We start from the raw sequence: 13,759 nt of genomic DNA, 5'->3' as shown, positions 1-13,759 counted from the left end.
GATACTCCATGCAAATGGAAATCAGAAGAAAGCTGGAGTAGCAATACTCATATCAGATAAAATAGACTTTAAAATAAAGAATGTTACAAGACAAGGAAGGACACTACATAATGATCAAGGGATCAATCCAAGAAGAAGATATAACAATTATAAATCTATACGCATAGACTGTATCCAACACAGGAGTACCTCAATACATAAGGCAACTGCTAACAGCTATAAAAGAGGAAATCAACAGTAACACAGTAAGGGTGGGGGACTTTAACACCTCACTTACACCAATCATCCAGACAGAAAATTAATAAGGAAGCACAAGCTTTAAATGACACAATAGACCAGATAGATTTAATTGATATTTTTAGGACATTCCATCCAAAAATGGCAGATTACACTTTCTTCTCAAGTGTCCATGGAACATTCTCCAGGATAAATTACATCTTGGGTCACAAATCAAGCCTCAGTAAATTTAAGAAAATTGAAATCACATCAAGCATCTTTTCCGACCACAACGCTATGAGATTAGAAATAAATTGCAGGGAAAAAAACGTAAAAAACACAAACACATGGAGGCTAAACAATACGTTACTAAGTAACCAAGAGATCACTTAAGAAACCAAAGAGGATATCAAAAAATACCTAGAGAAAAATGACAATGAAACCACAATGATCCAAAACCTATGGGATGCAGCAAAAGCAGTTCTAAGAGGGAAGTTTTTAGCAATAAAATCCTACCTCAAGAAACAAGAAAAATCTCAAATAAACAATCTAACCTTACACCTAAAGGAACTAGAGGAAGAAGAACAAAGAAAACCCAAAGTTAGTAGAAGGAAAGAAATCATAAAGATCAGAGCAGAAATAAATGAAATAGAAACAAAGAAAACAATAGGAAAGATCAATAAAACTAAAAGCTGGTTCTTTGAGAAGATAAACAAAATTGATAAACCTTTAGCCAGACTCATCAAGAAGAACAGGGAGAGGACTGAAATCAATAAAATCAGAAATGAAAAAGAATTGACAATGGACACTGCAGAAATACAAAGCATCATAAGAGACTACTAGAAGCAACTCTATGCCAATAAAATGGACAACCTGGATGAAATGGACACTTTCTTAGAAAGGTATACTCTTCCAAGACTAAACCAGGAAGAAATAGAAAATATGAATGGGCCAATCACAAGTAATGAAATTGAAACTGTGATTAAAAATCTCCCAACAATAAAAAGCCCAGGACCAGATGGCTTCACAGGTCAATTCTACCAAACATTTAGGAAAGAGCTAACAACCATCCCTCCCAAACTCTGCCAAAAAACTGCAGAGGAAACAACACTCCCAAACTCATTCTACAAGGCCACCATCACCCTGATACCAAAACAACACAAAGATACTACAAAAAAGGAAAATAACACACCAATATAACTGATGAATATAGATGTAAAAATCCTCAACAAAATACTAGCAAACAGAATCCAACAACACAGCAAAAGGATCATACACAATGATCAAGTGGGATTTATCTCAGGGATGCAAGGATTCTTAAATATATGCAAATCAATCAATGTGATACACCGTATTAACAAATTGAAGGATAAAAACCATATGATCATCTCAATAGATGCAGAAAAAGCTTTTGACAAAATTCAACACCCATTTATGATAAAAGCTCTCCAGAAAATGAGCACAGAGGGAACCTGCCTCAACATAATAAAGGCCATATACGACAAACCCACAGGAAATACCATGCTTAATGGTGAAAAAATGAAAGCATTTCCTCTAAGATCAGGAACAAGACAAGGATGTCCACTCTCACCACTATTATTCAACATAGTTTTGGAAGTTTTAGCCATGGCAATCAGAGAAGAAAAAGACATAAAAGGAATACAAATTGGAAAAGAAGAAGTAAAACTGTCACTGTTTGCAGATGACATGATACTATACATAGATAATCCTAAAGTTGCCACCAGAAAACTACTATAGTTAATCAATGAATTTAGTAAAGTTGCAGAATACAAAATTAATACACAGAAATCTTTTGCATTCCTATACATTGACAATGAAAGATCAGAAAGAGAAATTAAGGAAACAATCCCATTCACCATTGCAACAAAAAGAATAAAATACCTAGGAATAAACCTACCTAAGGAGGTAAAAGACCTGTACTCAGAAAACTATAAGACACTGATGAAAGAAATCAGAGATGACACAAACAGATGGAGAGATATACCATGTTCTTGGATTGGAAGAATCAATATTGTGAAAATGACTATACTACTGAAAGCAACCTACAGATTCAATGCAATCCCTATCAAATTACCAATGGCATTTTTTACAGAACTAGAACAAAAAGTCTTAAAATCTGTATGGAGGCACAAAAGACCCCAAATAGCTAAAGCAGTCTTGAGGGGAAAAAAAGGAGGTGGAGGAATCAGACTCCTTAACTTCAGACTATACTACAAAGCCACAGTAATCAAGACAGTATGGTCCTGGCACAAAAACAGAAATATCGATCAATGGTACAGGATAGAAAGCCCAGAGATAAACCCATGCACCTATGGTCAACTAATCTATGACAAAAGAGGCAAGGATATACAATGGAGGAAAGCCAGTCTCTTCAATAAGTGGTGCTGAGAAAACTGGACAGCTGCATGTAAAACAATGAAATTAGAACACTCCCTAACACCATGCACAAAAATAAGCTCAAAATGGGTTAAAAACCTAAATGTATGACCGGACACTATAAAACTCTTAGAGGAAAACATAGGAAGAACACTCTTTGACATAAGTCACAGCAAGATCTTTTTTGACCCACCTCCTAGAGTAATGGAAATAAAAACAAAAATAAACAAATGGGACCTAATGAAACTTAAAAGCTTTTGCACAGCAAAGGAAAGTACAAACAAGACAAAAAGACAACCCTCAGAATGGGAAAAAATATTTGCAAACTAATCAATGGACAAAGGATTAATCTCCAAACTATATAAACAACTCATGCAGCTCAATATTAAAAAAACAAACAACCCAATCCAAAAATGGGCAGAAGACCTAAATAGACATTTTTCCAAAGAAGGCATACAGATGTCCATGAGGCACATGAAAAGCTGGTCAACATCACTAATTATTAAAAAAATGCAATAAAAACTACAATGAGGTATCACCTTACACGGGTCAGAATGGCCATCATCAAAAAATCTACAAACAACAAATGCTGGAGAGGGTGTAAAGAAAAGGGAACCCTCTTGCACTGTTGGTGGGAATGTAAATTGATACAGCCACCATGGAGAACAGTATGGAGGTTCCTTAAAAAACTAAAAATAGAATTACCATACGATCCAGCAATCCCACTACTGGGCATATACCAGAGAAAACCATAATTCAGAAAGACACCTGCATCCCCAGTGTTCACTGCAGCACTATTTACAATAGCCAGGTCATGGAAGCAACCTAAATGCCCATCGACAGACGAATGGATAAAGAAGATGTGGCACATATATACAATGGAATATTAGTCAGCCATAAAAAGGAACAAAATTGGATCATTTGTAGAGACGTGGATGGACCTACAGACTGTCATACAGAGTGAAGTAAGTCAGAAAGAGAAAAACAAATATCGTATATTAACGCATATATGTGGAATCTACAAAAATGTTACAGATGAACTGGTGTGCAAGGCAGAAATAGAGACACAGATGTAGAGAACAAACGTATAGATGCCAATGGGGGAAAGTGGCAGGGGGGAGGAGCTGTGGGTTGAATTGGGAGATTGGGATGGACATGTATACACTAATATGTATAAAATAGATAATAAGAACCTGTTGTATTTAAAAAAAAAAATAAAAGAATGGGTAAGAGGATACAAACCCAAAAGGAAACAACCACACACACACACACACACACACACACACACACACACACACACACTTTCTCTCTCTGTCTCCCTTACTCTCTCTCTCCCTTTCTCTCTCTCTCTCTCTCTCTCTCTCTCTCTCTGTCTTTCCCACTAACCAGAATTCATCTCACAATTGAAGATAAGAAATATTGGGGATTAATCATACTTTTGGTTAGGTTATAAAAATAAAGTAAAAAATAAACAGCCATTAATGCTCATTTAATTACACTATTTCCTGGTAATTAATTTATAAACTAGCTAGCATTATTATAATACTGAAATAATTAAACTGTGTTCCTTTAAAAAATTCAATAGTTCAGACATCTCACTAATATATTACACTAGCCCTTCCGTTGACTGTATCCGTGTGAGCTTTCATTTTATAAATTGCTAATGCCTTTCCAAGTTTATAACATTTTAAGTAACCCAACCAAGTTTTGTTTTATTGCACATATTTTCTCTCAGGCTGTTTTAAAACATTTTAATCTTATCTTATATTTAATCTTATCTTAACATTATTCATTTTAATTTAATAAAAATCAGTCCAACTTTTCCAGTATGCCACCTAAAGTTTAGTCTCACTTAGGAAGGACTTCATCATCCCTAATTATAGGAACATGCTCTTGTATTTTCTTAAGTATTCTTAGCAGAATTCTTAAGGAAGAGAATGTCACTGGCATTAAAGCATAACCTTATTAACATAAAATACTATTCCAAATGAAACTTCATTTCTTTTTTTTTAATATCACATGTGCTATTTAAAAAAGAAAAAAAATGGGAGTGTTTTTCACTCCTTGCAAACTTATTCATATTATAAGGAGCTTAAAAAAATTTAGGAAAGTAGGTGAGCAAACTCTGGCTTTCATATTTACCCACTAATTAGAGTTCACAATCTAGTTTTTTGCTCATTAGGCTGTCACGTTCACTTCTGAATTACTCAATCTAGTTTTACATAGGAACCTAACTTCCCTCAAGCTTCCCCAGATAACAAGAGGGTAATTCCAGGCCATTCATTATGCCTATGTTAACAAAAATCCTACTTGTCAAGTGACTCCTTGGAGCAGGTCTGAATATCACAGAGTTATTTCAGCAGGATAGATTCCTTAATGTATTTCTTAAGCCATAAACTGCTTATATCCTTAGGACCCATTAGTCTCATATACATGGTAAAATAGATGATTAACTGAAATTATCTTTTAAATAAAAATTTTCTGGTGGCTAGAGTATATAATTTCAGAGTGATGGCTTCTAAAAGGAAACTATAGGTATTATGGTGGTGATTTCAGGATTTTGCTGTTTGAGACAGAATAATATGAAAAAATCCCAGTGCAAGCTGACCTAAAATCTCCACCTTTTCCTATACCCACTGTTTGACTCCTATTTTTTCCTGAATCATTACAATATTCTTTTAAAAGGTGATCTCCTTATTCAACGGCTTAATTTAGAACAGGACTAACTGTACTACAGATTCAACTATCACTAGAATACAGCTCTCATCCAGTTATGATGCAGAATAATATTAGAATAACACAGACTAGAAAAGTCCTCATGCCACTTTCTGGTTGCAGTCCCTGGGATAAGGTTATTTAACAGTTTTCAACTTCAGCTTTCCATCTTTGTAAAATGGTGAATTTATCTGTAAAATGCTGAATTCTGAATTTCTAACATAAATTCTAGGAGCATTTTTATAGAACATTCCCTGAAACTTTTGACTATACTGTATTCAGAAACAGAGAGTAAATTATTTTAGAAATACAAACTGGTTTTAAAAATCAATTAACATAACAATGCAATTAAGTCAGAAATCACTAACAAAAAAATAAAATCCCCAACCATCCCCAAGGGAAAAAAATTCTATCAAGAGAGGGAAAAAAGAAACCAGCACAGAAATTAATGAAAGCAGCGAACATGAAGTCATATTTAATACAGCTAAAGCAAGGCCTACAAGGAAATCAATAGCTTTAAATGATTCTAACAGGAAAGAATAGACTTAAAAATGAATAAGCCCAGTTTCCAACTTAAGAAATTTCATAACAGAATAAGCTCAAAAAAGAGGAAAAAATAAAGAGAAAAATGTAATGAAATGGGAAAGTATGATACAAGAAAATATCAAGAAACTCAGAAGTTGGTACAATAAAAGGGGAGTGAAGCAGACAAACCTCTGGCAAGACTAATCAAGACAGAGAGAAAAGGCACAAATGAACAATATTAACAGTGAGAAAATGGAGACACAACTACAGGTCCAGCAGCAATGAGAGAGAGTAAGAGAATACCATGAATGACGTTTTGCCAATAAATGTGAATGGTTAATAAAATGGATAAATTATAAGAAGAATATCTGATTGAAGAGAAAAAAGAAAACTCGAATAATCTCATATTATTAAATACATTGACTTGATCAATTAATCTATGACAAAGGAGTCAAGAATATACACTGGAGAAAAGACAGTCTCTTCAATAAGTGGTGCTGAGAAAACTGGACAGCTACATGTAAAAGAGTGAAATTAGAACATTCTCTAATACCATATACAAAAATAAACCCAGAATGGATTAAAGACCTAAATGTAAGACTGGATACTACAAAACTCCTAGAGGAAAACACAGGCAAAACACTTTTTTTCATAAATCACAGCGGTATTTTTTTTGGATCCATCTCCTAAAGTAAAGGAAATAAAAGTAAAAATAAGCAAATGGGACCTAATTAAACTTAACAGCTTTTGCATAGCAAAGGAAACCATCAACAAAATGAAAAGACAACCAACTGAATGGGAGAAAATATTTGCAAATGATGTGACCTATAAGGGATTAATATCCAGCATACATAAACAGCTCATACAACTCAACATCAAAAAAAAAAAAAAAAACCTGATTAAAAACTGGGGCAGAAGAACTGAATAGACATTTTCCCAAAGAGGAAATGCAGATGGCCAACAGGCACGTGAAAACATCACTAATCATCAGGGAAATGCAAATCAAAACCACAATGAGGTATCACTTCACACCCATCAGGATGGCTATCATCAAAAAGAACACAAATAACAAATATTGGTGAAGATGTGGAAAAAGGGGAACCCTTGTACACTGTTGTGGGAATGTAAAATGGTGCAGCCACTGTGGAAAACAATACAGAGGTTTCTCAAAAAGCTGAAAATAGAACTACCATATGACCCAGCAATTCCACTCCTGGGTATATATCCAAAAAACCAAAAACACTAATTTGAAAAGATACATGTACCCCGATGTTCATAGCATCATCATTTACAATTACCAAGGTATGTGTCCATCAACAGATGAATGGATAAAGAAGATGTGGAATACATACACACAGAATGGAATACCACTAAGCCATAAAAAATAATGAAATTTTTCCAACTGCAAATAATATAATTTTATTTTTAAAGCTCAAACTCAGACAAAACCAAAAAGGATATTGTTTGAGAATACACAATTATTTTTAAGAAGCACTAAAATGATGATGCAAACTTAAGAACACTTAAATATCTCTACCAAGCAGATAGTGGGATGAAATGGAGACTAGCATGTAGGCTGATACAACAGTACATATTAGCAATGTGCCAGTTCTTAAATTGGGTTTTGGAATCAAAGATTACCATGTTATTCTTATGATTTATAATAATGCATATTACATATACTAAGTGTTATGTATTAAGTGTACGTGATAATATATAATATTACACATTATATATGTAATAATATATGATATATGTGATAATATATATTACATATGTAATAATATATATTATTTTATGTATCAAATATTGTGTGATAAAAATTTAAAACAAAGTATTAAAATTAAAGTTTATTCATGAGACAGCATATAAAAGCTTTCCTAACTGATCTATTTATTTCTTCCCAGTTTATTTCATACATATTCATCACTACATCTGTGACATTCACTATTTATTTTATTTAAATCTCGTGCAATAATTTTAGAAATAGTGTCAAGCACAGTGGATGTTTAGACCAAGTAAATAGTGCTGTAAGGAAGCAAATAAGGACATTATAGAGAACTGTGTGAATGTTGCATGCTATATTTATCCCCAAATTGGTTAAAATCAAAGTAAATCACATTCTAGTCATCTGACTTTCATTCATAAGCGGAGAGAAAGAATAAAAAAAAATATTACCATAATTTAGTGCACTTCATTATCCTATTGGTGTATAATGAGCCAAGTCAGTTTCTTTGCCACCGTATTATACTAAACAGATGAATCCTTCCTTAAAATGTTAGAAAACAGGAAAGATATCTTTTTTAATCTACCAATAAGCAAGGTTTGTTTTCCTTAAGAGCCTACCGGTACGCTAAATGCTTCTGAAGATAAATTAGTTACTTGTCCTAATGGTTAAAAAAAGAAGGGGAGCGGGAAGAACCTTGAATAGGTTAAGGACCACAGCATCTTCAATGGAGATGAAGCCTTAGAAACATGAGCAATGTAGAAAAAAAGGCAGATGTAGAAAAAGTTAAAATGTCAGGGGAAATAACCAAACGCATGTTGGAAAAAACAGTGAAAAAGTGGGCTATTCGATATGACTTATCTGAATCAATAAAAATAAATAACTCTAAATTTTTAAAGTATATTCTTCGAAAGAATAAATGAATTTCCTTTCACCAAACAGACAGCTTAGCAAGCAAAGACCTGAGAAATCTCAAGACGTTTATTACTCAAAAATTTTATCTCATGTTGTTAAAGACAAACTGATGTTACTCCTCAATTATATTTTGGAGGAAAACTATTTTATTTTTAATTTGCCCAGAATGCGTATGTAAAACTGAAAGCTGAGTAGAAATTCTAGGCAGTGAATTGCACACAACAATGCTCACTTGGTATTCATCCTGGGTCTTAAATAAGTGTAGCCTGCCAAATGCAGCCCACTGGACTATTTTCAACTTCATTATCCAATTTCTTTTTCTAGAACCTCTGTTTCATTTCCCCCTTCCTATCAGACATTTAGTTCATGGTTTTTAAAGCTCTTTGCCACAGGGGTAGGAAAGAGGGGGAAAAGGAAGACAAGAACAGATTTATTTCCCTAACTGAAGCAGCTCTAAACCATCAGTAGATGTGGAAAAGATTGACCATGACAAAGAACTTTAAATTGTTAGGTTCTTATAGCCTGAGTGTCTCAAACGCTTCATGATTTCAGCAATGTGGGAAGGGATATTCAGTCAACCTTTCAAAGGAACGGTGTGGCTGTGGTGACTTCTCTGCTCTTCTTAGACTTGTGTTTCTGCAAGAGTGTCATTAAAGGGTCATATTTGATACGGGCCTCCCAGAGATCCCATGGTGGGTGAGGGGAGAGAAAAAAGAAGGAAGACACTTTAAGGTGTCCGCGCATCACAGAGTCACTACTCAGACAAACCCCAAACAACCCTGGAGACTTCGCAGGCTGGTCCAAGGGATAGAGAAGCTGGACAACCGGAAATTATTTCCACTAATGATACCTAGTTAGGAAGCTAACTAGATTTAAAAAAATGACTTTCCATTGGAATCCAACGTAGCTAAATTACTCTGCCAAAATATCCCACTGTAATTAGAAGATACAACAAGGATAAAGCAATAAAAAATCATGAAATCTAAATGCCATAAAGAGAACCATAGATCCTTCTATTCAATTCTACGCATTAACAGAGAGTGTTGGAACTCTACCCACCTTCCTTTCTTCCTCCCCTCCCACAGGCTGTTGTACATCGAAAGCGTTTTTTCGTATTACCTGGGAAAATAATCAGTATGCTTTCTGTGATGAAAACCGATGTTTGCTTTTAAGCTTTTTATTCTTTACACAAAATTTACCCATTATAACTAGTGAAAGAACAAAATCCAGATAAATAAAGGTTAATCACCTTCCTCTGCCCCTTCTCTCACCATTGCAACAAATCACCACAGTCAACTGAAATAATTAACATTTTTTTAAAAGCTGCATAACATCCCAAAATATGAAGGTACTACAATTGATGCAATTATTCCCGGCAATGACTAACATTTGGGTTATTTTAGTTGTCTTAGGTTTTTGTCATTTCACAAAGAATACTGCACCACGTGAACACACATATGCACACACATATGGGAACACAGTACCATCAGTACTCATTATACTGGTGACTTGATTGCTATGGGACAGTCTCGCAAACAGGACTTTCAGAAAAGCTGCAACCATCTTTCATATTCCCACCAGCAAAATAGTAACATGTGGGAAACAGTTACAGAATATGCTATGCAGTTAAAACATCTCACAAAGCAAAGTCCATAGACTTTTAGGTATCAATCAGTTTAAGGTGATTTTTAACTTTGGGATATGTTTACACTGATTCATTTAGAGAGGCTGCGATAATAAGATATTTATACAGGAATCTCTGCAAGAATAAAGCCTATACTGGGGTTGATTTTAATTTACCTTTTTTTGACACTTCTGCCCCATTGAGTTCTTTTTGTGCTTCTTCAATTTTGTCTAAGAAAAACAGCAACAAAAAATTATAAGTCAATTCATCATACACAAATAAGAATACAGTAAAACAAATATTATTACTTATGAACAGTACCTGACGCATAGTAATAAATATTTGTTGAATGAATTATTTATGAAACAAATATGTGTAAACTGTTAAAGTAATAATAAAGTCCTTTTAAAAATTATACTTATAATTTTATGTCTTAGTCACAGGGACTACTTCCAATTGTTTCCACAATGCAAGTAATTAGTGCATTTTAAATACTGAACCATAGTTTAAAAATGTTTAGCTGAGTAATAAAAGTATGTAAACATAATACTTTCTTTATGAAGACACACAGATTTTATTAGAGAGATACAGCAAATGCCTACTGGCTTAGAAACAAGTCTAAGCAAAGTTCATAGATAGCCTCAGACCTAAGCCAAACACGGAAGAGATAAAAGAAAGGATGGAAAAATAAAGGAAATGATGGGCTGAAGAGCAGCAACACAATACCCATCACTTTTGCCAACCCTTGATTACAGAATAGTTATCAATGAAGTGTGAGGGTGGAATACTGCATTAAAGAGATACCAGATAAAACTAATGACTACAGAAGTGCTATATATGCACACAGTTTTGAAAGAAGCAATAACTAACGAAGAGCTGGGATGGCTGCCTCAGGAGTGGTTGGGAGAGGGAGGCACATGGGCCCAGAGCCTGTAGGTCTCCCATGTGAGCTTTGAGCACAATTAGATTTTGTAAATAAGCACATGTTCTACTTTGGTAACAATTAATTTAAATTTTATAAGGAGATATATATTTGATGATTTATGACAGCAACCAATTCCAAATTTAATACAGTGGTCTAAGTGCTAATTATAATGGTAAAAGTAACAAAATTCCTAGGGTACTATTTTGTACTGAAATGAATACAGTAACCATAATTATGCAACATTTTAGATAGTCCCTTGGCGTACAGTTTAAACGCTTTCAAAATATTGGTATGTCAGCCATTCATGCCTCCCAGCATCCACCAGCAGCTCCCCAAATGCCCTCTACTGGCCATGGAAGATGCAGCCTCCAAAATGGCATCCTTCCCCAACTAAATAGGGCACAGATCCCACCATATGCCCTTCAAGTTCTGGTTCTATCTGCCTTTTCCCCATCAGCCTTTCCAGAAAAGCCAGAAATCCACAGAACCTTCGATTTACTGATCAAACTTCTTTCAATTGCATGTTGATCCATCCATCCTGCCATATCAGGGCAGCGGCGGGGGGGAGCATCAGAATAAAGGAAACAAGCAATGGTTAATCGTAACTAAATCTTCATCCTGACAAATGCACTCCCCACAGCAATGTCCTATTTGCTTCCTGCTAATTACCAGACCCAGGATAAGATTTGAGGGGAGAAGAGACTATCTTTGGAAATAATACAATTTCTTCTCATTTACAAACTTTAGTTATTTCTCCTGAAATGATGAGTGAAATTGGAAACAGTACTGAAAAAAAAAAACACAAACCCTTATTAAATGCAGAAAGTAGATCCTGCGCTTAGCAGTACTTTTACTTCAAAAGGAGAATTCCAAACGTATGGGTGAAACCTGGATTAACACAAGTAACAAAAAGACAAGGCCCACTTTTTCAAAAAATAAAATGTACTAAGTACATTGGAGACATTCAAAATGTAAATAAATATTAAATATACAGTCTTTGAGAAACATAAAAATGAAAAGCGCTATTATTTCTCTGCCAGCTGTTTGTCCAAACTTGAGAACCATAAATAATATATACATATATATTATGTATATTCATAGTAGTAATGACTGTTTAAGAGTTTATGCACACAAAATTTGGCATTATACAATAAAACGACTTCTTAGTAATAGAACCAACTGGGGCTCAAGGCAGCAAAAACTCATGACTTGACATAATATTTAAAGAATAGCTTCTATTTAGTATATTGAGGTTTGGCCACCTTCTATTTGTACTTTAACATAACAAATTCTTGCAAAAATGACCTCAATTTACATTTGTGTATAAATCAGTAGATTTAGGATATCTAGTGTGTTAGGTATAGGCATCTACTTAAATGCCTTTACCTGGAGCTCCAGTTCAATAGGTAAATACAGTCTTCAATGAGAGAGCTTATAATAGCCATTATAAGATTTTGCCTCAATTTTTAGAGAAAGTCCTGTTTATAGTTAACCTATGTTTTATAATTCTCCTGATAAAAGATGATGTTTTAAAGACACTCTCCAAAACTACAGAGAAAGTTCTCATTTATTATATGCTCTTTATTGGTTCAGACAAGGCAATTCACTAGTATTTAAAAGCAACATTTATCATTTTTTTCACTATGACCCAGAGTAAGAAAGATATTTTTACATTCCAACCAATTACACATGTGTATCTTTATTATGTATATACATAATTCAGAAACCAACTTACCCACACTCTAATTTCTATCCTTTCCTAGTAAAAATGGAAAATGCTGCCTTGCTCAAATACACTGATTTCACAACCCACTGCTGGAGCAAACCTGCAGCTTGAAACTCACTGATAGAAAGAGCAGTCCTCAACCAAGGGCAACACTTCCCAGCCAGGACATATCTCATTGTAAGCCCTGATTGGCAGGGGGGTGCGTGTGGTTTATAATGGGATCTCAGATTCTGAGACATCTTCCATCATGCCCTCCCCAGTGTCACTGTTACCTGAGGTAATAATTTCACAAAGACTGCACATTCAGAAATAAACAGTCGTTTCTCTGTTGCTTAAAAATAAAAACAGATATATATGCAAAATTGACATTCACACCAGTGGTAAATCTAAAATAAATAACATATTCTTACTGTAATGAGTGCTTACCGTATTTAAATTAAGATGTAATTCTAATTAATTCAGTTTTTACTAAATACACGTGGAGTTGTTACCTGGAAAAGATCCCAGCAACACATGAATGGATCCATAATTGTCCCTAAGATCCAGAAGGGCCCATGGCTGAAAGAGTGGCAGGCTGAGAGGAAGGGTACTGACAGTGTAGGTTAGATTTTGGTTCTGCAACTATTAAAAATGTACACCTTCTTACAGTTTTTCTTCTCTGGTAAAGCACAGAAACTATTTGTTAACGGTAAAGGCTATGAACAATCTTGTTTAATGCCTTACATATCTTAAAACTTTTGTTTGTACAAGAAAACAATGCAAAACATTTTGTTTTCATCATAGGTAAATAACTGTAAATAAAGAAAAAAATGTTGATTTGTGGAGCATAATCTGAAACCACTGAGCCAAAAAAAAAAAAAAAGTCCTGGAGCCCTTAGGAAACCACCGTTCTTTTGGGGTTCTGGGAAGAAGACTAGATAATTAAAAACAAATCATTTGGAAAACTAAAGCAATCTTCAAATGAGAGCTCACAGCAAGTGCCTGTCTCTG

General features: G+C 34.4%; 1 protein-coding gene across 5 annotated transcripts in view; it reads right to left on the bottom strand.

Moving 5' to 3' along the window:
- The window catches only part of HIVEP1 (HIVEP zinc finger 1), a 143,202-nt gene that overhangs the window by 59,820 nt on the left and 69,623 nt on the right, over positions 1-13,759 (bottom strand). For 4 of the 5 annotated variants that reach the window (XM_060023636.1, XM_060023634.1, XM_060023633.1 and 1 more), the window contains 2 exons: positions 10,295-10,348; positions 9,554-9,613 (listed from right to left, as the gene is read on the bottom strand). In XM_060023636.1, the coding sequence (XP_059879619.1) occupies positions 9,554-9,613; positions 10,295-10,348 (114 nt within the window). The remainder of the gene's footprint in view (positions 1-9,553; positions 9,614-10,294; positions 10,349-13,759) is intronic. The other variant, XM_060023637.1, reaches the window with a different exon arrangement.

This window comes from Delphinus delphis, chromosome 10 (genome assembly GCF_949987515.2).
Source record: "Delphinus delphis chromosome 10, mDelDel1.2, whole genome shotgun sequence".
Classification (NCBI taxonomy): domain Eukaryota; kingdom Metazoa; phylum Chordata; class Mammalia; order Artiodactyla; family Delphinidae; genus Delphinus; species Delphinus delphis.
Note: the sequence above shows the minus strand (reverse complement) of the source record. Positions and strands in the feature narration are given on the sequence as shown.